Below are 27,589 nucleotides of genomic sequence, written 5' to 3' on the forward strand. Positions count from 1 at the left end.
GGGATATTTGTTGCTAATCTGCTTAACAGCCCCCTTTGACTCAGTGAGTGTGTCACTGGTTTTAATGGTTAGATAGAAATCTGAGGTTCTTGTGTCTGAGATCATTCATTACATCAGTTGTCCAACCCATCATATAAAATAATCTGCTAATTTTCTAAGCTCAACCGGTTTGTTTCTTTCATCTAAAGTCCCTCAGTAAAAATCTGACTTTTACTGGCACACGATACTTTGGATCTATTAGTAGACCCTTTAGTGCTTTTCTCATTCCCTCAGCTGCTCTGGACCACAGCAGGGAACTTAATCCGGAAACTTTAAAGCTTTCTTACCAACTTCCTTTAATCCAAAAGGGACATTAAAAAGATCAGAACTTCTTAATGTATAACTTGAAGTAGAAAGAATTTTTTTAAAAAAAGAAAAGAAAAATGTTTCAGACCACAAGGACAGTCAAAGTTAATATGTTTAAAGATAAATTGGCATCATAGAAACAGATATCTTCTATCAGGAAGTCAAGTTTTCCAAACGCTGTGAAACAATGTGTAAGAAAAAAGTATGAATATAATTCTGCAGAGATAAATATTTTAATTCTGTTTTATTTATATAGCACCAAATCACAGCAACAGTTGCCTCAAGGTGCTTAATATTGCAAGGCAAAGACAATAATACAGGGAAAATCCCAATAATCAGACAACTCCCTATGAGTACGCACTTGGCAACAGTGGGAAGGAAAAACTCTGTTTTAACAGGAAGAAACCTCCAGCAGAACGAGGCTCAGGGAGGGGTGGCCATCTGTCACAACTGGTGGGGGTTGATGGGGCAAGACAGGAAGTTTTGCTACATGTGGGGACATTTAGTTTGTTTATTATTTGCTGGGATGTTTTGTTTTGTCTTCTAGATGCTAATTACCTGTTGAGGTGTTTGATCTGTGGTTCTGACCAGACACCACCCGGGCCGATCTGCTGAGCGCTCCACCAGCTCCACCGTCTGACCGCAGCGAACACTGATCTCTCCCGGTCCTCCGGCAGAGAAATCCAACAACACCACGACTAACTCGCAGCCTCCTGACAGCTGCACGCAGACAGGTAGGACAGATTATTTACAGGCGGAAGGTGTCACCGCCGTGTTGTTAAACGATAATAACAGCATCATTAGCATCAGTGCTCCAAGCTCTGAGAGAAGCAGACATTCATTCGCACTCAGTATGCAGAGAGGTGTCTCCTGGAGTCCATGACCTCACTCCCATGCAGCTCACTGGGAGCGTACAACCTCTATTTCTCCAAATGATAAAACCAGGAAAATTCAGAATAAAGTGAGGGAGCAGTCTGAGATATGACTTTATTCCCTGCAGACGGCTAAAAATAAGACTTAACGTGTTTCAAGCTGCAAGGCAGGAATGAGTTCCAGATTACAAAGACACTAAATACAATATAAACTATTAATAAAGAACAAAGTCTCAGATAACTTCAAGACTATGAGCTATGCCTATAAAGTTCAACAGTGTGGAGATGTTTGTCTTGATGCATGCTCAAACATCCAGGTGAGGAAATCCCAGAATGCTGATTCTGTTCATCTGAAAAAGGGTCAACTTTCTTTTCTCCTGAGAGCTAATAAGCTGCTTCTATATCTACGTAATCTATGGTCAATATGCAAACATATAGAAACATGGATCAAGCTTTTCTGGCTTCTCAGCCAACCAAAAAGCCGTCTGTTGGGTTTAAATGACTCGAACTGAGAGCTGATGAGTGAAAGTCACTTCAATTCAGCAGAAACATGACCAAACCACAAACCATGAAAGCCTCTCATATCATCCAAAAACAGCCTTTCTCTGATTGGCCCAGAGAGCAGCATAAAACATCATGTGATCTGGTCACCGTGGTTACCGCTGACTGTGAGCTCCAACACGTGGGCTGCAGCTGGAAGAGAAAACACTTGTAGCGTCCGCAGGGAATGAGACGGGTGTTCCCCAAAAAATCCAACACAGATGTGAATAGATGTGTGCGTTCAGGGAGGAAGCAAAGGTCTGTCAGAAAGGTCAGAGGTCGCTGTGTCAACTGTCACAGTGATCTCAAAGACTGACAGAGAGCCCAAAAAGTTGGACAGGACAGACGGATATATTTCCAATAAGGAACTAGGTTGCAGTACTCATATTATTTTATTCACACGTATACTGGTATTTATTTATTAATTAATTAATTTACATTCATTTAATTAGCTATAAAACAGGGATTTTTCAGAAATTTTCTAAATACTTTTATGTTATTTTATCTTTAAACATGAAAAAAAACTTTTCAGATAATTAATTTTTATATTTAATTTTTATTTTGTAAAAATTTAATTTTTAATTTTATCTTTTCTAAAACTGTAAAATTGTATTTTTTATCCAAAGATTTATTTTAAAATAAAAGGTTTATTTAAAATACTAATTTAAAAGTAGTGTTTTCAATGTTAACTTTGTGTATAACATAATATTTTGATTATAATTTACATTTTTTATCTTTATTGAAATAGTTGTATATAATTGTTTTAATATATCTAAAATGTTTATTTTGCATTTTTTTTCTGACATCTTATTAAGATTTACCTTTTTGGTGGATTTTATTTTTCATAAACATTTAATTTTTTTCTAGTAATCTTCTGAATACTCATATTCAGCACGATATATCATATCGTGCTGAACATTGTAAGGATAAATTCATGAAAATGCAGAAATGTTCCTTATTTAAATGTTTTCTTGCTCTGATGGATCAATTTAGACTCGTTATTATTGTCGCCACTTACATGCTGTCCCTTTAACTCCTCACAGTGACAAAAAAAGTGTATTTTTTCTTTTTCACCGTGTTATAGTCACCAACGCAGTAAAAAATAAAGTCGTCCACCTTCCTCTCTTAACTGTCTGACAAATCAGAGCACAAGCCAGCAGGGTCAGAGTTTCCAAGGTCAGAGGTCACTGCCACTGGCCCCACTAATGAGAAGCGGGTAAAATAAATGAAACGTACCTCATCAGGAGAGCAGAGCAGTGAAAGTTTCTTGAAGGAGTCCGACCATGAATAGTGGAAACTCCCTCAAGCACACCAAAAACACACACCCAGCCAGCTGCAGCAGCAGTGAGGTCATACGACTGCTCGACACACCCTCTCACAGCGTGTCTGTGAGTGTGCGTGCGACTGTGTGTGTGTGTGTGTTACCTTGTCGCTGTCTGCGGTGTTTTGTGACGTTCGGGAGGCGATGGAGACGGTGTCGGGTTGACTGCTGGCATCACCCAGACTGTCTGCGTCCTCGCTCGTCTCCCTGAAACAAACAAAAACATTCGGGTTGTGTTCTAGGGTTCAAAATACTCTCACAGGTCAAAAGTATGTGGACGCTACGTGCGATCTTTTAATCTAGTTTGTTTTCCTCGTCAGTCTGCGCTTCTTATTTCTTCTACTATAAGTCTGAAGCACTTTTTCCTTTATTGACTAAGACATCAACTATTTTCTTCCTCTTGGGTAGGAAAAGTCAGGAAATGATATAAAAGGTCTGTTAACATTTCTAAAAGCTTAAGAGGTTGTCCATAACTTTCCTGATTTATCCAACCAACAGCTCAAACCCAGGAGTAATAAAGGTTTCAGATTTAACTGGCTATGTTTAAAACGTTCGGTCACTTTTATGTAAGGGCTCCTGTAATTTTAAAGTAATAAGGACATTCATAAACACAATTGGAAAAAACCTTTGACCCGATCCAACATGAGAAACTTATGAATATCCTTCATGAGCTGGGACTTCGTGGATGCCACATTCGATTGATTGGAAACCTGTAATGGTTTCAGAGACCAGGTGTACTCCAAGTGGAAGTAAACTTAAGTCTGACACAAACAGTTTTTATATATTAAGCACATAAATCTTAATAGCAGAAATAAAATAAGTGCTTTCTCACTGGAGTTTGGAGTTCAAATATTAGCAGCACTGAGAATTAGGGCTGTCGATATAACAGGTCAGGAGTCAGTATTACTGTTTAAAGGCCATCTGTGTGAGCTGACCTGCGGTTGATGCTGCGCTGTCGCCCCAGCGTGGGGTTGGGGGTCTTGGGGAGGGGGATGGGCTCCCTAAGTGCCCCCCGCAAGTGACCCCGCCTCTCCTGGATCACCTGCCGAATGCTACGAACCCACTCCTGCTTCAGCTCCAAAGATGATGCCTAAAAGTAAACAAAAAGAAGGATTATTCCTTAGATCGAACCATCACTGTATGAATGTTTACTCACTCATTCATTGACAGGAGCACACACCTTTAGGACTGTCTTGTTGTCTGAGGTTGGCGTTCGTCCAACCCACAGTGCAAACTTACAGGGGTCGCCCTCTATGTGCTCTGTTACACCGAGCTCAGAGGTCTGAGACAGAGACAAGAAGTAAGAGAAACTTTGTACAATATCTTCAGCCAAATTAGTTCCATTTGTACTTTTTTGATTTGAACGGAGCAAAGCTGGACGTTGTCCTTACCCTCAGCCTGCTCTTGTAGATGTATTTGGTCCGTCCAGATGAGTCTTTGATCTCCTTGCTGAAGATGAGTGACAACTCGAACAGGAAGAGGTGTCGGTCCCGCCCCTTTCTGATCAAAGACTTCGGCTCCCAAACCAGGAAGGAGTCCTGCAGCAGGAGCTCGCCCTGAACATCCAGACCATCCTCCACACCTGCAAGATACAAGACAGTGAGGAGCCTCCAAGACATTTCTGTCAAGTTTTGCTTTTAGTTTTAACCTTTTAAAGTTTATACATTACTTTACAAAAGTCTTGAGCGACTCCCCGTTGCTTTTTACTTACTAAAATGTGAAATAGGTGCAGTGATTTATTTGAACATGTCGAAACACACATGCAAATACAGCTTTTACTATTTTAACGAGCTTGAAAGTCAATATTTGGTGTGACCACCTTTATTCTCCAGCACAGACTGAACTCTCTTAGGCAGCTTTCTTGTCATTTCTTTAAGTCGTCTTCAGGAATAGGCTTCTTGAAGGACATTCAAAGCTCTTCTTTGGATGTTTCAGCCTTTCGTTCTGTTCTCTGTCAACATGATCCCACACTACTTCAATAATGTTGAAGTCCAGGCTCTGGGGAGGCCAATCTATTAATTAATTATTAATTAATTTCCTATCTGGGTCAGAATCTGATGGTATTTTCTGTGTTGATAATTTATCAATTTTAGCACTATCTCCAACACCACTGGCTCCAAACCATGACAGAGCCTCTACCGTGTTTTACAGATGACTGTAAACTGTTTTACCTCTCTGCTGCCAAACCGTGTTATCTTTTGGTGTTTTTCACAGATTCAGCTAAAGAAATGAGAGCAGATGTGGTTTTTTAACAAAGTGTTTAAAGACATAATTTAAAATTAGCTCTCTGCTAAGTTGTCACATGAGTTTGGTGCATTTTATGCTTGAATGATTCAAAGGTCACTGTTAAGTGTCTTAGCAAAGAAGAAATTCTTCTGAAAAGCCAGGTGAGACCTTCAGAAAGCCTGGAAAACTATTGATTAAGACCACTTAAAAATAACACAAGAAAGCTTCACTTCCTGGAAGCAGAATATAAAGAAATGAGGGGTGGCTCCTTGACAGTACTGTATGAAGTTCTTCATTAGATAACGACCGGAACAATTCATAATATGTCCTGACTTCATGTGAAAAATATTCTGTGTCACCTTCCAGCATGCTAACGTGCATAGCATCGTTTGCTCTCTTTGGGACGCTCAGCATCACATCCAGGCCTTCCTTTATCTCGCCTTTTCCCTCCTCACAGCACGCTAGCAGCTCCTGCATCACATTAACACATATACAGGTTCATCAGTGTTTTCCCTGGAAAATGAAGTGCTGAACTCTGTGAGAAATCTTCACAGTGATAAAAAGATGTTTGAGTTTTATATTATAATGGTTTGTGGGTGATTTTAATATTTTTTAAAAAGCTGCAAAGGAAGTTGTATAAAAGAGTAGCGCATTTCTCCATGTTTAAAATATATGATTGCAGATATTTTAGAGAATTAAGCCCAAACCTGCCCCCCAAAAAAGCCAGATATTCCCACAAACCTGCCAAAAAACAAAGAGCATGTCGCCATAAATACGCTAAGAAATAAACAAAATATCTCCTTATAACTGCCAAAAAACAAACAAACAACCAAGATGTCCTCATATGCCTGCCAGAAACAGTCATATGTCCCAATAAAGGCACCAAAAACAGGCCAAATATCCCCAGAAACCCACCAGCAAGATGTTCTCCAAAGCTCACCAAAAAACAAGCAAGATGTTGCCATAAACCCACCAAACAAACAAGCCAAATATCTCAATAAACCTGTTCAAAAAGAAAAACACAATGTCCCCATAATCCCCCCCCCCCTCCCCCCCCCCCAAACACACACACACACACACACTGAGACAATTAGAGGTCAAGTGAGGAGTCATTTCCTCATAGACTTCCATAGAATCAGCCTTAGTTTTACAACAGAAGTCACCTCCCTCATGGCCATCAGCAAAAAAATAGGGCAACCCTGCAGAAGCTTCACTTTGTATATTTCTTCACTGCTCTGGTTTGAAGTATTAAAGAGTTTGAAAAACAGTTAAAACATCACCCTGAACAGACAAAGTGGCAACATAAAGAAATGAAGCTCAGTCTAAAGGGGGTTACGTGTTCGGCACCTTCAGCCTCCTGCTGCTGCTGAGTTACAACAAAGTTTTCAAACTGACACGAAGCGCTTTTCATTCATTATTCCAGGCACACATGCTGTGTCCTCTGGGCTCCATATAAAGTATTCGGGATTGAAAGCTGTGCTCAGAAAAAATCCTCTGAGGCGCCGTGTTTTCCAAACAGCCAGAGGGATGAAACATTTCCGAGGCTTCCTCTAAATTTAACAGCCTTCTAAACAAAAACAGTTTGGAGCTCTGTGGGAAACACTTCGTTCTCGTGTGTTTTGAATGTGGGGGAAACGTAAAAGAAATTCAGGGCGTACCTTGAGCAGCAGCTGGTATTTGGTGATCCTCTGAACAGGCTTGATGAGAGCCGAAGAGATGGAGTTTGCTAGACCGTGTCTTCTCTGGACCTCCTGTACACACAAAATAAAATGTTAGAGATCATATAAAAGATCATTAATCAAGCTTTAAAGCAGTCCAATAAAATTCAAACCACATTTGTTGGTGACTCACACTTTGTTTTATGGTCCCATAAGCTCTTTTTTATCTTCTTGGTTATGTTTCCTATGGTTGCACTTATTTTTATTTATTTCTCTTATATTAGTATTACAGGGGAAACTGAACCTAGTAAATAGGAAACTGTACTGTAAACTCAAGAACTGATGTTTTGGGAGCTTGAAAAGTGGATTTGTTAAATTCCAAACACATCATGAAATAGCACAAACTTGGCCTATTTTTGCAGTTTTCTTTGGACCACAGTTAGCCTTGACTGGTGACCAGTTCAAGGTGAGTCTGGTTGTCTCAGTTCAACCACAGGTCCATGTTATTTGGGCCAGAAGTCACATGTGTTGTGGCATTTGGACGATAGATGGCTAAAAAACATTTAGCAGTGCTGTAATTTAGCCACAAATAGCCCAATGTGTATGCTATCTGTGATTTAAACATGGTTTCTAACAGTGTGTTACAGATGTGGCCTATGTTCATCCATCAATATCAGAATAAAGAACCAGACAAAAGTTGTAATGCTGTTTTATTTGTTCAACTCTTACAGTTTACAGTAGGCTAGATCACTCAAAGATGCTGAGGTTGATGACTTTTGTGGTGGAAACCCAGATATGCTAAACCAAATTTCCAGTTCCTTGTTTATTCGTTACTTAATTTAAGCCTCTAATTAGTCACTGGAGACTGGATGTCCATAAACTGAATTCATGTCAGGCTGTCGAGATGGTTCTCTGGATGGTGAAAATCTTGGATAATTTGCGTGTCCTTCCATCTGTGTTAATCTATTAACTTCCACCAGCTTGCTGGTGAACATTTTAGCAGTAGTGCTGGGTTGTGTTTTAGAAACATGCTCGAAGGTGTTAAATGTCAAATCAAGTCTCTTACAGGCATTTTGGCCTTGGAGTTCTTCTATTGTAAGATTTCCATTCAGCAAGAAGGAATTCTTCATAAAGAAGGGTAGATGTGAAACTAACTCTAAAGACACCGCCTGGATAATATTAGGAGGTTAACAAATGCTTTTACCAACATTTTTCCAAGATCTTTTTCTGTGATCCGACTTTTCACGGGAAACTGTATCTAGGGAAATCTAGACCATTTAGCTTTTCTTCTTTCTGTTGGCTCAGTGTCTAAACCTCATAGTCAAACATGGTGACTGACTGATGGAGTGTACTTCTGGTGTGATGGAACTAATCTCTGGGTTGGTTGATACTTTGTTTTGTCTCTTGGGGAACGGTAATGACAAAACTGCTAGAATCACAGATATCTGAATGTTGGGCTCTAAATGAGACAACTGATCCCAGGTAGATCTTATTTTTTTCCACAGTGAATTGAGGGACCTTGGTTTCGCCAGCTTAGTTTACATTTCTGTGGCATTAGGTGTCACATTCACAAATTTCCAACCTCAAAGTTTCAAAGTCTGCTGAAGAAGATGAAGCTGCCAGGTTTTGCTTGACATGAGTCCAGAAAACACAGGAAAGCCGTAAACATAGCTGTGTTTTAGTGAAATCCAAACTTTCATTGATGAAACTCTTATATATTTAAAAAATAATATTTGGAATGAAGATAAATAAAGTGCTACCCAACTAAACTACTGGCTAATATTAAGTTGTTAAGTTGATGTTTGTGGTGTTTGAAAAAGACCTCAAAGAACGCCACGCCATGTTGTTGGATGAGTAAACTGGAGTCTGGTTTGTTCCTGCAGTACGTCACGTACATGTGGAACTTATCAGCCTGATAGGGAAATAAACACAGATTAATCATTAGCTCTGTAGGTTTAAAATAAATAATCAACCTGACATCTAAAAAAAAAGAATTATACCCAGGTGACAAAGCAGTGTCCAACATCCTCAGGAAGCTGTTCATAGTTTTCCAGCTCCTTCAGGAAAATACTGCAAAAACACAGAGAAAATATTAATTTTCTCTAAATGCATTTTAATATTCTTTTAATCACAGTTATGGACCTATAATATCTAAACATGTAGTTTGGAGATGTTTAAAACTCATAGATGTCCTGGATGTTTCCTAATGTAATACATCCATTAGAATATTGCAGTGTTATCGCACATTTAGCAGGATATTTAGTGGTACCTGTTGTGGAACTCGTAGATATCCTGGATGTTTCCAAACACAATATCGTCCTTGTTTACAAGGCCAGGCGGGACGTCCTCTGAGCCGCTCGTCATCTCCCACAGGTATGTCTGCAGCAGGTAATCGTATTAACAGCAGAAAGTACAATTTAGTATTATGTAGTACTGTGTTGCGTCACATCCAGTAATCAGAACCCACGAATTCTGAAAATATACCTCAATACACTCCTGCAGATCTCTGACATAGACTCTTTCTGTCTGAAGGAGCTCAGCCATGATGTACCTGAGGACACACACAGGTGTTATCAGAGTACTGCAGTAGTACTGCTACCAGTAATATCTATACTAATATCAGTAATATCAGAGTACTCACTCTTTCTTGCGGGCGGAACGTCTCTTCTCATCACTGACTTGGTGGCTCGGATCGGACAGGTTGACTTCGGGGTCGGAGTCTGACAGACTGTTGGGGATCAGCTCGAGCTCCAAGTCCTTATTATCCTGAGAGGAAAACTATACAAAGTAAACTCACTAAAACACACATACATTTATATTTATTTTTAATATACATTTTCTAAATCTGAATAATCATAGAAGTACAGCAACAGATCTGCCTTCTAATTTCACACATTTGCAGCTTGTATGTTGCTAATAATTCAAAAAGCTGCATTTGTATCATATAGTCCTTCAAATTATTCAATCATAACCTGTTTTACATGGAAATAAACTTTAAATGCAAAGGTTCACACATAAGTAAATGTTGATGTGTTTATTGCAAAAACACTAAGAATCACATCTCACTCACTCACATGTTTTCGCTTTCAAATGTGGAGAGTTCCTGCTCCACAGTCAGTACTTGTGTCGTTTACCTGCGAGCAGCCTCCCAGTGCCGTCTCCAGCAGGTGCCGGTACTGCCCCATCCTGACGGTGAAGTCCCGGTAGCGTTTGTCAACCGTAGAAACACAACGACGGAGCTCAGTGCGGTGGGCGTGGCCTTTAGCCAGCATGCTCTCGGCCAGCTGTATTAGCAGGTGAACCTTTTCCTGCGTATGCTGACAGAAACAAGGTCATAGTTTAGTTAAATTCAACCTCACAACAACATGTGGCTTGCTAGCACTTTTCCTGATTTTAATCATATTCAGGACACAAAATGGAGCTGGGAAATACTTTAATATCCATAAAAATGGTTTGATTTTCTGAATTTTGTTGGGTTGTTCTACATCTCTCGTGGTCTCTTTGTAGCTGTTCAGTATCTCCTTGATCACAATACGTCTCTTAGCGTTTGTTTTGCATCTCATAATGGCCTTTTGTTTCTCTTTAAGGGATTTTCTGGCATCTTTCTCTGTGCACAAACAATCAACACTGAAGAGTAAAGTGCTCACCTATTAAGACTTAGTCTGCATTATGAGAGCATATGGTTTCTTTGACTGACAGGTGGACTGGTACACAGATGGCCTTAGTTCATAGCTGTTTGCTGCTCTGCTTTTGTGAGTATCAAACAAAATATTAACAGTCTTTTCAAACAGATGCTTTGGCTAGAGGGTCATTGGCCCCTCAGCGTGTGCATCATAAGGCTGCTGAGCAATCCAAACATGAGCTCAGACTACATTAACTAATTAATTATCTTACTTGGAAGTACTGTTCATAGAAAGTGATAAAATATGATATACATTTCAATAAACTATGGAAAAAAACACACCTTGGCAGAAATGCAGAACTCCCTGTGTTGGATCTGCAGTTCTTGCGTCTCAGCCACTGTCGCCCCAGGTGATGTGTGTGTGGCCAGGTAGTGGTCCCCTGACTGTTGTAGCCAATCCAGAGCCTACAACAAAAGGACACATTAGACAGATGTCCGTTAATAACTCAAAGTCAGCATTTCCAAAATATGATGCGAACACCCAGAGAGTATGCGAGACTTTTCATGCAACACAATTACTGTGTTAACTGATTAGTATTTTGACCTACTCAACAGAAAACTGAAAAATGTATCATGCTGGACAAAACAACAGCACAATGTTTCAAATGACAAAATATTTAATTTACTATCATGTAAGATTGAAAAAGGAAGCAACTTTGTATGCTTGAGAATCCAAGTTGTTTGATACAGTAGCTTGTCTGTTGGAACAGACCACATGAGCCAGCTGTCAGTGGTCATAATGTTATGTTACACCCGATCAGTGTATATGATTTGCTGATTTTGTTGTTAATGAGCATGAATAACAGTGCTAATAATTTAGCAGACCGCATCTACCTGCTGAGCGTGACTCTGGAACATCAGATACTGCTGGCATTGATCCAGTCTACGTTTCTTTAAAGTCCAGAAATGAAGAACTCTGTTTTCTCTCTGGAGGAGCTCACTGAGGATACCTGAGTGCACAGACACATCTGAGTAAGTCAAATTACCACTATAGTTTGCCATTAAGTGTGGTGTTCCTCAAGAAGTGATCCCAGCTCCACTGTAATTCTGTATTTACACCAACAAATGCTTGAATATTTCTCATGTATATATTTTTGTTCACCTTTGACCTGTTGCTCGGGCACCCTGGAGTGCCCAGTGACCTCTGCAACCCCTGTTACCCCGGAGACGGTGACACTGTGGCCAGAGATGGTCGCCATGGTGACACTGTTACGGTGAATGTACTTGAGGAAAACTTCGGCGTTCCGTCTGGCCAGAGTGCAGGCCTGTCGATGACCAACACCACAGACATTATGAGAAAAAGACATGGCACTCGAATAAGCCCGAATATATCTATGATCGATCATTACTGCCGACAGTTTCAGCATTGTGGGAGGCTTGGCTCACTCCATCCAAAATCAAACTTTATTACCAGGTTTAGTAAAGTTTAACTTGCCATTTTCTCCACAAGCACTTACAAATAATTGCTCAAATAGTTACCAAGATGCATGCCAAGTAGAAAGACTTGATTAGGGAAGTACTTTGATAACACTTGTACGATTGGCCCAGATCGTACAACTTTCATAAATGCTCTGGTCAAAATAAACAAACTCATGCTGGATGTTTTGGGACTGCTAAATTTAATACAATGAGAACTTTCCATGACCATTGAACAAGAAAACTGTTCAAAATAAATAAATGTATTCAACTTTATTCAAGTATCCTATTAATAGGATATGTCACTAAAGCCTGACCATGACCGATTACAGCAGCTGATTGGACTCGTTTTCAGCGTAAAATATTAGCAATGCTCAGCTTCTATTTTGGAGTTTGTGGTGGTTTTCCAGAGCTCCTCACCTTCAGAAACGCCTCCTTCTGTTCCATGTGTTTGCTGATGAGTGGCACCAGTTGCTCTGGCTGTCTTTCTCCTCCTGCACACCAGTCCTCCTCCCTGCGGTACTCCTGCTCCAGACTCTCCAGGACACCACACACCTGGAAACAGGCAGGTACACACTTGAAAAAACACAGTATACTACGAATTTCCGGCTGACTGTAGTTTAAATTTTAAATATTTGCACAACCTAAAAAGTAAGTTTGTAAAAACAATGTGTTCTATAGTTAAAGTATTACAATTATTTTTCATTTAAGATAATTATAATATATTACGAGTTTGCTAACCACTCAGTTAAGTGCTTGGCACCGTTTATTTATCAGACGCAGTTACAGTCTCTCGTTACCTGCTGTGACGTCCTGTAGAAGGCAGCAGATGCGTTAACTAATTTAAGTCTGTCTTCAATCCTCAGCATCAGAGTCTGCCAGTGTAGCGCCACCGTCTGGGCACAAGACCTCACTGCATCTGGGTCATAATGACCTGACCTAAGGAGGAAAGCGCAGATGTCAGTTGTTAAACAGACTAATGGCTGGCCTTCCTGAAGAAATGTAACATTTTCATCATTTAACGTTAAATAATGAAAATGAATATTATAAAAATGATTCTTTTACAGTTTGGGAAATGTGAGCTCTCTCTAACACAGAACACCAGAAGGTGACAGATGATCAAAGCTTTTGCTTTGATTGATTCATTTCCGGAAATATTGTGAAGTATAATATAATTTTATGAATTACAATAACAGTTAGCAGTACATACATGGGGTTATGTAACTTTTTCATCTGCCGTCCATGACCTTCCATCTATCCACTGCTCCTCAACCCCTCATGAACTCGTTTGTCATTATAATGTCAACCTTCATAACCTTCTTAACATATTTGCTCCCCTTAAACATCGAACTGTCTCATTTTCCCGTTCAGCTCCATGGTTTACCTCCGACCTGCGTCACCTTAAAGCTAAAGGACGCCAACTCGAACGTCTATTCAAGAAAACCGGACTTACTGTACATAAAGAAATGCACAATGATCATGTTTTGTTCTATAAGGACTGCATTGCCTCAGCCAAATCTGCTTACTACTCTGGTTTAATTAGTTCTAATGAAGGTAACTCCAGGTCCCTCTATTCATTGTTCAGTAAAATTACAAAACCTCCAGACACATTCCCCTCCCAGATGTATTCTGTTGATTTTTGCAATTCTCTTATCTCTTTTTTCACTTGTAAAATCTCAGACATTCACCGTCAACTTAACTCTTTAGGAGCTCCTGACTCTGAAGTAGACTTCCTGGTTACCCCACTGTCTTCCTGTCAGCTATTTTCAAGCTTTACTCTTCCCTCCATAACTGATGTATCTAATCTCATTAAAAAATCTAAGCCATCCACCTGTCAACTTGACCCTCTCCCTACTGTGTTAGTTAAAGCCTGTCTTCCCTCTTTAGCACCTCTCATAACCAATATTATTCATTCCTCCCTGAACACTGGGATTGTTCCTGAAGCACTGAAAAAGGCTTCTGTTATTCCAACTCTCAAAAAGCCTGGTGCAGACCCCAATAACTTTGATAATCTTCGCCCTATATCAAATCTCCCCTTTATTTCAAAAATTCTTGAAAAAGTTGTCGCCGCCCAGCTTCATTCACATCTCAATGACCATAATCTCTATGAACAATTTCAATCTGGTTTCCGCCCCAATCATAGCACAGAAACTGCTCTGTTAAGGATTACCAATGACCTTCTGATGGCAGCTGATTCTGGTCTCCTATCCATTCTCATCCTTCTTGATCTTAGTGCGGCGTTTGATACCATTTCTCACAATATTCTCCTGAACCGGTTAGCTTCCATTGGTATTAGTCATACCCCACTTACCTGGTTTACCTCCTATCTCTCAGACCGCACTCAGTTTATCCAACCTAAATCCCATTCTTCAGCTCTCTATCCTGTTTCTGCTGGTGTGCCCCAGGGTTCAGTATTGGGGCCTCTTTTATTCATTATTTATATGCTTCCTCTTGGTTATATATTCCGAAAATATAATATAAATTTTCACTGTTATGCCGATGACACCCAGCTCTACCTTTCTTCTAAACCCAATTCATCCCTCCCACCTACCTCCCTCTCAGACTGTCTTATTGAGATTAGATCCTGGTTCTCCTCCAATTTCCTCAAACTTAACAGTAATAAAACTGAAGTTTTACTTGTTGGTACACCATCTGTCTTAACCAAATCCCACAGCTTTTCCATTAACGTTGAAAATTCTCCCACCCTTCCCTCCCCTCAGGTTAAGAGTTTGGGTGTCATACTTGATAATACTCTTTCATTCCAGTCTCACATTAATTACATAACACGGTCTGCTTACTTCCATTTACGTAATATTCACCGACTCCGTCCCTTCCTTACTCCCCATGCTGCTGCCATCCTTGTCCATAGTCTTATTACATCCCGTATTGATTACTGTAATTCCCTCCTATTTGGTCTCCCTAAAAGGTCCCTTCATAAACTCCAACTTCTTCAAAATTCTGCAGCTCGGGTCATAACTTGCACTCCGTTAAGTGCTCATATTACCCCAGTTCTTCAGCAGCTTCACTGGTTGCCCATAGAAGCCAGGATAAATTTTAAAATCTTACTTCTTGCATACAAGTGTATCCATAAATCTGCTCCTTCATATTTGTGTGACCTGCTCCATATCACCACTGTTTCCCGCACTCTCAGATCATCATCTGCTATTCATCTTACTGTTCCGTCCTCACACCTTATTACTATGGGGAACAGAGCTTTCAGTCGCTCTGCTCCTCGGCTCTGGAACTCTCTTCCTCCTGCACTAAGAAATATTGACTCCCTCTCCGTATTTAAGACACAGCTCAAAACACATCTGTTTAAACTGGCTTACTCGCTTTAATGCTGATTTTATCTGTTGTCACGCTCTGTTTTGTAATTTTAACTTATTTTATGTATTTTATGACTATTGTTCCTTTTATTAATTGTGTTTTTTGTAAGGTGACCTTGGGTTTCTGAAAGGCGCCCTCAAATAAAATGTATTATTATTATTATTATTATTATTATTATTATTTGTACAAAGGGTTACTATGTACTTGATAAAGCATTGCTATGTCTGTATTTAAGACTTTATAAAAATGTTTTTAAGCCAGATTTTACTGGAAATTAATGAGACCAGTGGTTAATAATTTGATATTTGCAGCTAATTAGCATTAATAATAATAGATTAACTAACCTGACCAAGAGCTCTGCTCTCTGCTGCAGAGCCAGGGCCACCTGGTGGGTCCTCTGCAGGGAGTCAGCATGAAGGAGAGACTGGAGAAAAAGACAAGGCACAGCACATTCACTTCATTTCCGTTAATCCGTCGGGAGGACTTTGTGTGTGAGAGTCCCTGTTGTTGTGGTAACCTCTAAAGCTGACTGCTGTGATGGACTGCAAACACATCAGACTCATCCTCTGCATGAGGGCAGGGTCATTTATTCGCTGTCATGCAGGGTTTCCCACAGGAATCCATTTAGCTGAGCTGGTAAGCTGCTCAGATTTTGATGCATTTCATGTTGTGATAACCTGAAGTCTGAAGAACAGTCACACATATTTACATCTATACATCTATATGTAAATTACTCAGAAAGGGCAATGTTATGGTAAGGCTATAAATACTTTCTTCTTAAAATACTGAACAGATGTTTTTTTAGTGTTTGTTACTGTCTTGTGTTTTTTTTTTAGAAAAACTGTTAAGAGATGTTTCTATATTTTTTTCTGTAGAGTGGAGAAAATCCATATTTATATGCTGTTTAGAAACCTGATATCTTAGCATAGTTTTGATGTAGAAGCCATTTAATAATTCTCCTTTTTATTACTTCTTCTAATTGGAGTGTACAGTTTGCATTGTGTGTGCAATAACCTCTATGGCCTGTTGGAGGCGCTCATGCTCCCTTTGCAGTTGCTCAGCTTCAGACAAACAGCTGGAATTCAACATGCAGGAAGATAACATGACCTCCCCCTCAGAGATCCAACCCAGCACCTGAGACAGATACACAGGGACGGATACAGGTCAGCATCATCACCTTTAGTCCCCACTTGGCAGCTGGCACATGTTCATCTGTGTGTGTTACCTGTTTAACCTGGCTCTGCAGGTGTCTCAGCTGCAGATTCTGTTCCAGATGTGTGTGTATGAGATCTGCAATCTGCTGCAGCTCCTTCTGTTTGTCCTGCAGGAGGTGCTGCAGCTCCTCCACCTGAGAGGAGATTCCTCCTTCTGCCTCGGACAGCTCGATACCTGACACACACACACACACATACATAGAGATACACATTTTAGACCTAGACGGCGTTTTGGCTGCTAACATCCCCACAAGTACATTAAGACAGCTGTTTGTGTATATCTCTGTTCATATGTGTATGGATGCATGAACCGATGCAAGGTTTTGTCTGTGTGTCTCCATGGCAAATTCAATACGCTGGTTTCTATGGGGACCAGCTGTGTGCTTCAGAGAACAGTTTCCATGGCAACCCCATCCCCCTTTCCCCCCTCCCCCATTATCCTCGGTGCCCCCCCCCCCCCCCCCCCCCCTTTCTCCCTCCTAATATCATCACTGTGTTACTGAAGTGGTCAGACGGAGGCTACGCAGGAGCATGAAATGTGCTGACTGATTTCTATTTTATTCTGCTGCATTCAATTCTCTTCTATTCTGTGGAGGTTAAACATAATCAACATGCCATTGTATTGCAACTGTCCTGCACTATTCTGCTTCGTGCCCGTTCGGCCTTTTGCCAGCTTTGCTGTTTGACGCCATCAAAGCCCTCATTAGCCCCTCAAGGAAAGCCAAAACCCCCTCAAGTACAGCTACAAGCCCTGGATTGAAACCAGAAAACCTGGAAGCACTTCAAGGACCACATAGCCTGTTTCAGTATCATCACTACCCCTTCGGTTGTCTCTGCAAACCAACCAGTCCAACAGAACCTTTTAAAGACAAGATTCTCAAAGTGTGACTGGAAACAACTTCTTCGGTCCTTGACTAAATGAAAAATGAAATACCTAAATTTAATTCAGTCACACTGCATTTCATACTCAGCAGCAGCAGTACTTTATTGCAGACATTACAGAACATGCTAAAGTTTTTTTTAACCACTTAATATTCTCGCAGTGAACAGCGACCCATATAGAGTTAGGCTTATTGTTTGGGTTTGGTGAACGTCCACACAAACTATAAAACATTTGAAATGTCTGAAATGTTATAAAACAATTGAAATGTAACATCTATTTGGCTAAAACCAACCCCAACCCTGACCCTAGACAGGTCAGTACTGAGCTGGTTAAGTTAATATATAAAGCTCGTGTAAACAAATATAATATCCACCTTGCTGGTTAAAGAAATTATAATCCAGGTCAAATATTAGAATTATCATAATAAATCATAAAGCAACCTCTGAACTGGCACATTTCAAAAATTAATACTTGTACTTGGAAACCTATTCGGGTACATAACTGTCAAGGATCTCTGGAACCTCGAGTACCTTCAAATGATCACCAGACGCCCAAGATATCTGGAGCCCCCCATGGAAATGTTAACCACAATTACTTCAGAAACCACTGAGCCCCACAGGGTGACACTAACTAAAACACTGAGGGCATGATTAACAGAAATGTCTCAAGGTCCTTTCTTTGAGGGAATATCCCCAGCCACTAGCAATCTTCTTTAGAAATCCCTTAAAGAATAATTAAATAAATAAGCAAAATCCAATTAAGGGATTTCCACAATCCCCTAAGTAACTTCTAAACACACTCAAGGATCACTAGAAAACACTTTAAGACACCTGGAGCACATCAGTGATACACTATCAGAAATCAGTACCACTTACTAATAACTATGGGGAGCTCATGAGGGCTTTGGTCTACCGTGGCATTATTCATGGTGTCCATACACAGATCTTAGAATCTCTTAGGTATTGTAAACCACATTACCCGGATTTTATTAAATACCTTTATGTCCCCAAACCCTATCTCTGGAAACTATAGAGAAAACCTCTCAGCTGCTAACAATAAAACCCCACTAATGACTGAAGAGCCCCTAAACTAAAGTATTTACTGCAGCCCATTAATAACCTCTTAAATTCAAAATTCATGTCACCTTTCATTTCTTGTGCCTTACCACAGGACTCAATCTTGGGTCCCCTTTTCAAAGCCGACATTACGTCACTGAAGAACATGATGTATGTTTCTGTCGATATGTTTCAGTTTAATTGACTGCCTCAGCCAGCAAAAGTAAACTACATGAGAGTGAATTTCTTACCTGATGCCACAACCTCTGTGATGTACTGTTGAAGGTCATGGCCTTGCTGGATGACCTCATAAATCATGTTGTTCATAGCCAGCCTTCGTTCCATGTGCCTGCAATTCAATCACCAATCTATGAATCAAAGCCTGCGTCAAGAGTTATCATTGTGTCGAGTGAGGGCGATGACATCATCTTGGCCCGCTTACCTGTGAATGCGCTGCTGTGCTAATGTTAGTGCCTCGGGGGTCGTCTCCACTAGACGTGACTGACCCAGTGCTAACTTATCCTGGGCCAGCTTGTCCTGGTTTGCATCTGCTAGCCTTGTTGATGCTATTTTCTCGGTGGAGAAGTCCTGGGACTGTTTCTGCAGGTCTTGTTTCCAGGCGTCCATTTCCCCAGTAACCTGGAAAACACAATCATGAAGTTCACCTTTCCAACCTCACGCAAGGAGGGAAAATTTGTATGGAAAAGTAGAATGTAAATGAACCTCCAGCGTGCACTGCTGCAATATGCGCAGCTGTAAGTAAACATCAAGTCGGATCTTCCTCTGATGGAAAAGTTCCTCCAACTGAACGTGAGACTCCTCCAGCTGTTGCAGCACTGACTCCACATGGGCCACCGAGCTGCCCTGGGGCCTGAAACAAACCCACCCACTCGTTATAGGAATATGTAAACATTCAAAAAGCTACAAATAAAAATGCCCTGACCTGAAAATAAATACATTCTTGCAGGATATACAAATCAAAAAACAAATGCACCTACACACATTAGTCAAATCTTACACAAAGGCACCCACCAACACCCAGTGCAGGCCTCTGAGTTTGCATGAACACTGAAACAAATACACAGGCTGCAAAACGCCATAAAGAACAAACACAAAGTCTATGTAAACCTGAAAACAAACACAACTATAATTATAATAGAAATCAGCATGACACAGGCCTCTTAACTGCCCTGTCTAGTGAAAACAAATGCCAACACAACAATTAAATCCACAAACAAACACAAGAGTGTAAGGGTCATATATAGATCATTATATACTGTACTCATGGAACATTTGGACTCTTTATTATTGTTTATTAGTTCTGTGTGTAGTAATAAACATTTTCATCCATACGTTTTTTACCCAGTCACGCAGGACTGGCTAGTTAGGACATCAATTTAAGCAGAGACTCAAAAACCCAGCTACCTCCTCCAGCACCTAGATTCTGCCCCAGGGTCTGCTCCTAATTGGACATGCACCTTAAAGGCATCCAGGAGGTGTCCTAGTGAAGTACCTGAACCATTTCAACTGGTTCTTTTAATAAAAAGGAGTAGTGAGTCTCTTCTGAGCTCCTCTCTAATTACCTCACCCTATTTCAAAGGGAGAGCCCAGACACACTCATTCTCATCTCATTATTTCGATCACTGCCCACAGCTGGTGGTCACAGGTGAGCGTAGGAATGCAGATCAAACAGTAAATCAACAGCTTTACCTTTATGGTCAACTGTGTTTTTACCACAGAGACCAGTTCATTTTCAATTCATGAATTTCTTAATTTCTCCCAAACACAGAATTTGTCTTGCAATCAATTCTACACAAACTTAACATAATCTACCTCCGTGGTTTTCAGACTTTTTGTTTTCAATGCACACCAAGGGGCAAGCGAAATTTCAAAGCTAAGATGTACTTATACCCATAAACAACTGATCCATATGATCAATTCTTCTGACTTCACTATTTAATCAAAACAGTCTTGGGCATGATACATATTTTGTAGTGAACTCTACAAGCGTGCATACACATCCTTATCACACAGCTTCAGATAAAGCAACAAACAAGCAGTCTTACTGCCTCAGGTTTTGATACAGCGAACTTTAGAAGTGGGTAAAGTTTCTCTTTGAAGAATGTTTGGTTTCCAGTTGCCTCTTAGGCTCACTCAGCACCATGTCGGCATTTGTTAACACCTCCCAGCAAATAATCCACTTTGGGTGAAGGCTGTTCTTGTGATTTTAAGCACAATATTGTGTTTTACCTCATCAGAAAATAGTTCTTCTCACTATCAATTGGGGCCTTTGATATACTAATACAGTCTTCATTTTCATGCATCACTTCTTGTACAGATACGGTAATCACTTTGTTTGATACAAATTCCTAAGGTGCACATTAACATTCTTTATAATCCAGAAAATAAAAGCACCTGCGTAATCCACATAGAAGAGAAAACAAACAAACCCATACATTTCACAAAACTCGAAAAACAAACACACACACGTTCCCCATAATCCAGAGAAAACCCACACACGTTCTACGTGACCCGAAAAACACAACATTTGGTTCACAAAGTTGGTGCATATGGACTTTCTAAATAATCAAGTAAAACAAACAAAGCCACACAGACCAGACCAGACAGGCTCAGAGAGCTGTTTGCAGAACACATCTAGATCTTCAATAATGACATGCACTAGTAAGCAGTGCAGCACTGTGGCTTAAAACAAACACACCCACTGTGTATGTGTGTGTGTACCTCAGTTGCAGGATGAGGTCTTCTCCCTCTCGGATGACACTCATCGCAGCTTCCTGTAGGTCAGGGTTAGAGCTCGGGTTAGTGTGAGGGTTAGAGGTGATCAGGGGTCAGGTGCGGGTGTTAGGTTGTTATGACAGGGTTAGACTTAAGGTCAGAGGTCACAGCTGGGCTGTTACCTGTGTGTTGGCCTGTTGCTGCTGCTGCTGGCTTATGAGAGTCTGAAGAGCCTCCACAGTGTCTGGGCAGACGAGGACATCTGAGGAGAGCTGTTTCTGGAGTCCATCCATCCACGCTGAGAGCTGGAGGAGAAGAAGAGAGGAAGACCAGCTACTGTTAATAATATTACCTCTGACGAGTGGTTACAAAGTGTGTGTCAATGTGTATTACCTCCTTTGTATGCGTGTAGAAAGACACAGCGAGATCCAGCAGCAGCTTCCTCTGTTCAACACGCTGGATAAAGGCCTGTGATATGTAAAAAGTGTAAACCACACATTCACAGCATATAAACTACAACACAGCCCCGCCTTCTCCCCTCCCTTCAACAGACACACCTGCATGCGGAGCTCCAGGTCTCGGGCCGCCTGGTAAATCTCCTCCTCTTCACACTCTCCAGACTGAGCCAGCTGGTCTGCTGCCTCCAGAAGCTTCTCCGCGTTGGTGTATGTGTTCTAAGAAAGAGGAAGAAATTAGGATGCTGCAGCTGCACTTAAAGATCAACTATATGTGGGTCTTGAGCCTATGGTACCTGTGCGACCTGCTGGAAGTCGTCGTGGCGTTTCTGCAACGCTCGTGCTCGGTGCAGAGATTTCCCCACGCCAGTGTGTTTGTTCAGGAAAACCTCACCATGCTGCTCCACCCAGTCCAACACCTGGGAGACAGACATGTGGAGGTTAACCTGAATCTCAGATCTTTTTTCTCCTGAGCTCAGAATTTTTGAATGGTACACAACTTTGATTATACAAATGCACAAAAATATCTAAGATTTTAGATAATTTATAAAACAAAGAAACCCTAACATTTAATATAATGTGTGGCTATAAGAATTTTAGTTTGGACATTGAAGTGGATTCTTCAGAATCTGGCTCTGAATATACATCCATATTTCAAACTGGATCAGCATCTACATTTTTTGGTCATACCTGTTTAACATCCTGCTGAAACACACACAGCTGCAGGCGCTGATGGAGGCGGAGCTTGCGGTGTTGCCATGCCCTCTCCACTTCATGGTGACCCTGCAAAACAGAAGACAGTCTGTATCACTCCACGTATCTTGCTGTCTGCACATTGGATGTGGAGGATGTGAGACAGGTCACGGAGGGACATACCTGCATCACTTGGTGGAGAACTCCCATGATGCTGTGTGTGGCGGCAGTGAAGTCAGGTTTGGGCACTGATTCGTCAGAATCTGATGCTGGGCAGCGCTGGAGGACATCCAGTAATGCTTTACCGCTCTCGCTGACCTGAAGAAGGACAGGTGTTGATAAACAATGAGACAGACAGCTGTCTAGCACACACAGGATTTGAGAGCACAGACAGGCATGTACCTGTGTGTAGTTTGCAGAGATCTCTTCATTGAGCTCCTGGTGTTTTTTTACAGCAGCTTCCAGCTCTGCTGTCGCCGATGGCAGTGACCCTTCAGAGCACACTTGAACCCAGCCCTCCACCCGATGCAGGAACTAAACAGGGAGAGACAGACAAGTAGGTTTTTTGACATGAGAACATCACCTGACTGTTGCAGTGTCATATAAGAGGAGACAAGTATGGTAATATAAATCAATATGGGTCACCTGTTCTGCCCCCTGGTGGAAGCCGGTTGCCATGGCGAGCGTGTTGCTGCGCTCTTCCAGTGCCGTGGTCAGGGACTTCCAGTCTTCCTGTAATTTTGATGAAACCATGGCGATCCGTTCTGCACCATAATGACCAGCCTCTGCGAGCCTCGCCGCCACAGTGACAACACTGTCCACGTTCACGCTGCCATTCTGCACAAACACAAACATGTTGATTCAGCTCATTAAAATCACTCTGTACATAAACACACACACAAATACATGTGCACTCGCTGACTGACCATGCAGTTGGCGGTGAAGTGCTGGTGTTGTGTCTGGAGGTCTACAGCGTGCTGGTGGTTCTGACCGACCTCCACCAGGCTCTGCATGAACAGCTCTTTACTGTGACCGATCCACTCGGACATCTAAGATAGAGGGAGACAGAAAGGTTAGCATCAAGCTATCTGTCCAGGATGCTAAGGTTGATGTGAATAAAACAAAAGATTAAGAAGCGTTAATGTAAGGGACATCAAACTGAAAGTGAGAGATTGAAAACTTAAATTTGATGGACACAATACATAATACAATGAAATGCAGAGCATCATAAAAGATGGCAAACTTGGTGCAAAAGTTATTGCATTTAATTTAAGCACCATGAAACTCATTACAAACTTAATGTAAAGGATGCCAAACAATGTGTGAAAAAGCGAGGTTAGGCAATGCAAAAGTAGCTCAAAAAACCATTTCCAGTGTTACCATCCAGAGGCTCAACAGACATTAACTCTGCGAGAAGGATCGTTATAAAATCTTTATTCATTTTTGTACTTTACTCTAAGGGCTGACATCTTCTCCTGCCTGAAACACATGTCACCTAATTTGCAACCTGTCAACTGTGATTTGCAGCTTTGTTCTCATGAAAACAAACATGATGTTTGTCGACACATGGGAGAACCCCCCAGAACTTAAGTCAGTCTTTCGAGAAATGTGACAGCACGTACATTAACAGAGCAAACAAATTTTTTTTTTCATTCTGCTTCCAACCCGTTAGGTTTCATACTTGCTTATCACAACATAAACCTCACCTTGGTGGCGTCCTGCTCAAAGAGGTGTAGCTGCAGCGCCTGGTCCAGGTGCAGCTTCTTGTCACTCCAGCTCTGCAGGAGGTGGGTGCGAGCCGCCTGCAGTCGGTCCAGCAGGGACGAAACCTTTGGAGCCACGCTCTGGAAGTCCGCCCCACCTGAGAGCCAGCTGCCATGGCTGCCGCCACCCCCACCACCTTCATTAGAGGTGTCACCGTGTGAAGGGCCAAGGCGCATACGTTGGAGTAAACACCGGCCTTCTCGGTCAAGTGCATCAACTGGTGCTGTGGCAATAGTATTACGGAGACGACCATGTTCCTCAAGAAGTCTAGAGAGAGAAACATGGAGGGAGACTTGGCTTTAATGACCTTTGAAAGAGCTAATTTGCCAAGAAGGTTTGCAGTTTTAAAGGAAGTGTTCCAGATCCACACCAAAATCTAACGGGTGCTTTCTTTGCCTGTGCGCCAACTCGGAAGATTCATGAAATCTCACTGGAATTGTGTGTAATTTTGTAGGTAAGCGGTTAAGATTATATGGTAAACACGAGAGAAAAAAAAACACTCACTTGCGGGCCTCATCAACATCCTGCGGCTCTGGTATGCGGTTCAGTCCGGCCTCTAGCTGTTCCAGCTGGGCCAGCAGCTGTGTGGCGGCCCCTGAGAACTCCTCCAGGCCCAGGCGTAGCTCAGTCCACTCTACATGGTCATACTCCAATGAGCCGCCGAGGTCAGAGGTCAACTGGGAGGGGTCGACAAGCCGGGACAGACCCTCCACGGACACCAGGCTTGTCTGGAGACAGAAACAGGTTACTGCATACTGCAGGGGAATGTCAAGAACTGAGTAGTTGTACTATAGACAGGAGAACGGTGGCTAAGCTGTCATCCCTGATGGACAACATCTCCCACCCCATGCAGGAGACTCTGACAGCACTGAGCAGCTCCTTCAGTGGCTGCGGCACCCACGGTGTGGGACGGAGAGATTTCGCAGGTCTTTCCTCCCCACTGCTGTTAGACTCCACAACAAAGACTCCAACTGATCAAACACACACATCCACACGTGTGCAATGACACTAAGTGCAATACTCTTTTTCTGACAAAGTTGTATTTTTACTCAGTTGTATAAAGCATTTGTATTCTATTTTTATGCTATTGTATATTTTATTCTATTTATTCAACGGTATATAGTATTTTATTTTATTCTATTCTGTACAGTTGTGTACAGTATTTTATTCTTATTATTTTCAAATTTTTGCTATATAACTTTTGCACTGTCCACTTCCTGCTGTGACAAAAAAAATTTCCCACGTGTGGGACTGATAAAGGTAATCTTATCTTATCTTATAGTACACACAGGTTGTAAGTAGTAGCAGTAACTTCTGTAACATGAGCACTTCATTTAGGTGTAGTGTTAGTATGTGATAAAGGGGTAATTTTAGAAGAACATCTAACATTAGTGGTTTTTCACTTGGGCACAGTAGTCAGTGGAGCAGTACTCTTCTTAGCTGTAGTAATACTTCATTTAAAAGTCAGTACACTCAGTTTAACAGTACTGCCTGTAGAAGCGCTTCAGGTGGCATCAGCAGGAGAACTGGCACTTAAGGTAATGACAGCTGATCTTCACTGTGCAGTAACGCACCTCGAAGCTGAGCTTGGCACTGCCCAGGTTGGTCTTGTGTTTCTGCCAGAAGGTGTCAGGTTTGATGAGCAGCGCTGTGTGGATGTTGGAGGAAAATGACTCCTGCAGCGTTCGCAGTACTGGCTTCACACTGTCCCACTTACTGCCGCGCATGTCCACCACCACGGTGAAGCCACGAGCACGCACATCCTCACTGACAGAAAGACACACAGATGCAAAAGCTGGTAATACGATCCAGGTACTATTTTTTCTACAAAGATTTGACCCATGTTAGTTAGTAGTAGTAGCTCCTCCAAGTCTTGGCTGGTTAAGACATTTCTTTAAAGATAGCTTAAGTCAAAGATGCTAAATACTATTTGAGGATATGACTTGATAACTGGAATTTCCTGAACAGGAATTTACACTGTTATTTTTTGGCATTTTACTGGATTTTTTCCTGATAGTGCATTAAAATTTAAAAAAATACAAAATACAAAAGGTTTTACACAGTGCTTCAACAAACAATCAAAAAACAAAATACTCAAACAAAAAGAAAAGGAGAATAAACAAACGCCAGTGACGACTGAGGGAACATATGTAATAAACAGCACATCTGAAAGATGACAACCAGACAAGGGACATAAAAGACAATATCATTTTCAATGACAAAAACCAACTCTATAAAAGTTTTAAGCAAATTAAAGTCGTTGACTGTTTCTGTGAGGCCATTCTAGGTGGAGGGGTCCTGCAAAAGCACAATTTTAAAAGGACCCACCCGAGGCTATCAGGCCACAAGCTGGCTCATTTAGTCTCAGCGTTTCTGCTATAAGGCTCGGGGCTAGACATGCTTTAAAAGTGATGAGGAAAATCTTGAAATCAAATCTATAACATGTGGGAAGACAAAAGAGAGAAGCCAGGATCCGGGAGACGTGATGCCATCTGCTAATACATGCCAAGCTGCTGCATTTCAAACTAGAGAGGACAGAACTGCCACGGTCAAGCCTGTAACACTATAAAGGCTTGGATGTGTTTTTCCAGGTGTGGATTTAAAAGCCTTAGTTTAATTTTGAAAACAGGTCTTAATTCGACAACCGTGGGTCGGGTCAAACCGAGCTCGTAAATTTCTGGTATTTGTAAACATGGTTTCAAAGAAACTTTCATTTGAGCACTACAGTTTGTAGGATTAAACAATAAGACTGAACTATCTGATTTTCAATTATTCAGCTAAAGAAAACTTTGTATCATCCAACAGTTTTAAACTACAGCTAGGCTTTTGCACAGTTCACCTGTGTGTTGTCTACATAGCAATGAAATTTAGCTGAATAGAAGCTTATAAATACAAAATAAAATAGCACCTAAAATGGAACCTTGTGTTACTCCACAGTAATTGTAACCTGTAGATGACCTTTAGTTGACTATGTTGACATAAAAGGGTTTTTCTATAAGACTGAAAGCAGCCAACACTTGCTTAAGCCCCTAAGAGCCTTTTGGCCTTCAAAACAGTGAAGGCAGTGAGTCATTACAGAAATCAATGTTTTTATGATCTATAATGGTAAAATTAACAATCCCAATTCACAAAACTGTGTCTATTCATAACATTTTGACAAAGTATATATACTACGTACCCCAGGCTAACTAATATCTAGGTAAGCTCTGCAAAACAGCTCTACCTGGGTATCGTGGACAGGTAAGTGACCAGCCGACTGAGGTCCTCCTGTTTTATTCGATCATGATTGGTCCTCGCAGGGAAGGTCAGGATTGGTCCACCTCGTTTGTCCCGTCCACCTGGAAAACACATAGAGCAGTTACTCAAACTGAGTTACATGAAGACCAAGCTGGGATAAAACCT

General features: G+C 41.3%; 1 protein-coding gene across 4 annotated transcripts in view; it reads right to left on the reverse strand.

Annotated features, from left to right (window-relative positions):
* The window catches only part of LOC147301698 (kalirin-like), a 58,089-nt gene that overhangs the window by 20,060 nt on the left and 10,440 nt on the right, over positions 1–27,589 (reverse strand). For 2 of the 4 annotated variants that reach the window (XM_086284159.1, XM_086284158.1), the window contains exons 3-40: positions 27,411–27,525; positions 25,762–25,954; positions 24,692–24,915; positions 24,130–24,454; positions 23,350–23,472; positions 23,069–23,260; positions 22,826–22,957; positions 22,607–22,741; positions 22,421–22,513; positions 22,027–22,149; positions 21,833–21,949; positions 21,669–21,743; positions 21,458–21,580; positions 21,282–21,334; positions 19,263–19,410; positions 18,982–19,178; positions 18,791–18,888; positions 16,613–16,776; positions 16,402–16,521; positions 15,732–15,811; positions 12,861–12,999; positions 12,481–12,615; positions 11,747–11,909; positions 11,479–11,594; positions 10,927–11,049; positions 10,097–10,279; positions 9,604–9,740; positions 9,447–9,513; positions 9,232–9,341; positions 8,963–9,032; positions 8,785–8,874; positions 6,963–7,055; positions 5,664–5,775; positions 4,470–4,660; positions 4,259–4,360; positions 4,014–4,168; positions 3,183–3,285; positions 904–1,065 (exon numbers count right to left, since the gene is read on the reverse strand). In XM_086284159.1, the coding sequence (XP_086140285.1) occupies positions 904–1,065; positions 3,183–3,285; positions 4,014–4,168; positions 4,259–4,360; positions 4,470–4,660; positions 5,664–5,775; positions 6,963–7,055; positions 8,785–8,874; positions 8,963–9,032; positions 9,232–9,341; positions 9,447–9,513; positions 9,604–9,740; positions 10,097–10,279; positions 10,927–11,049; positions 11,479–11,594; positions 11,747–11,909; positions 12,481–12,615; positions 12,861–12,999; positions 15,732–15,811; positions 16,402–16,521; positions 16,613–16,776; positions 18,791–18,888; positions 18,982–19,178; positions 19,263–19,410; positions 21,282–21,334; positions 21,458–21,580; positions 21,669–21,743; positions 21,833–21,949; positions 22,027–22,149; positions 22,421–22,513; positions 22,607–22,741; positions 22,826–22,957; positions 23,069–23,260; positions 23,350–23,472; positions 24,130–24,454; positions 24,692–24,915; positions 25,762–25,954; positions 27,411–27,525 (5,081 nt within the window). Of the gene's footprint in view, positions 1–903; positions 1,066–3,182; positions 3,286–4,013; positions 4,169–4,258; positions 4,361–4,469; positions 4,661–5,663; positions 5,776–6,962; positions 7,056–8,784; positions 8,875–8,962; positions 9,033–9,231; positions 9,342–9,446; positions 9,514–9,603; positions 9,741–10,096; positions 10,280–10,926; positions 11,050–11,478; positions 11,595–11,746; positions 11,910–12,480; positions 12,616–12,860; positions 13,000–15,731; positions 15,812–16,401; positions 16,522–16,612; positions 16,777–18,790; positions 18,889–18,981; positions 19,179–19,262; positions 19,411–21,281; positions 21,335–21,457; positions 21,581–21,668; positions 21,744–21,832; positions 21,950–22,026; positions 22,150–22,420; positions 22,514–22,606; positions 22,958–23,068; positions 23,261–23,349; positions 23,473–24,129; positions 24,455–24,691; positions 24,916–25,761; positions 25,955–27,410; positions 27,526–27,589 lie in introns of all 4 variants that reach the window. The other 2 variants (XM_086284160.1, XM_086284157.1) reach the window with 2 other exon arrangements.

This window comes from Aulonocara sp. 'chitande type north' Nkhata Bay, linkage group LG23 (assembly GCF_057382095.1).
Source record: "Aulonocara sp. 'chitande type north' Nkhata Bay isolate Kocher_YH1m ecotype deep benthic linkage group LG23, A_spYH_male_GT1.1, whole genome shotgun sequence".
NCBI classification, from domain to species: Eukaryota; Metazoa; Chordata; class Actinopteri; order Cichliformes; family Cichlidae; genus Aulonocara; species Aulonocara sp. 'chitande type north' Nkhata Bay.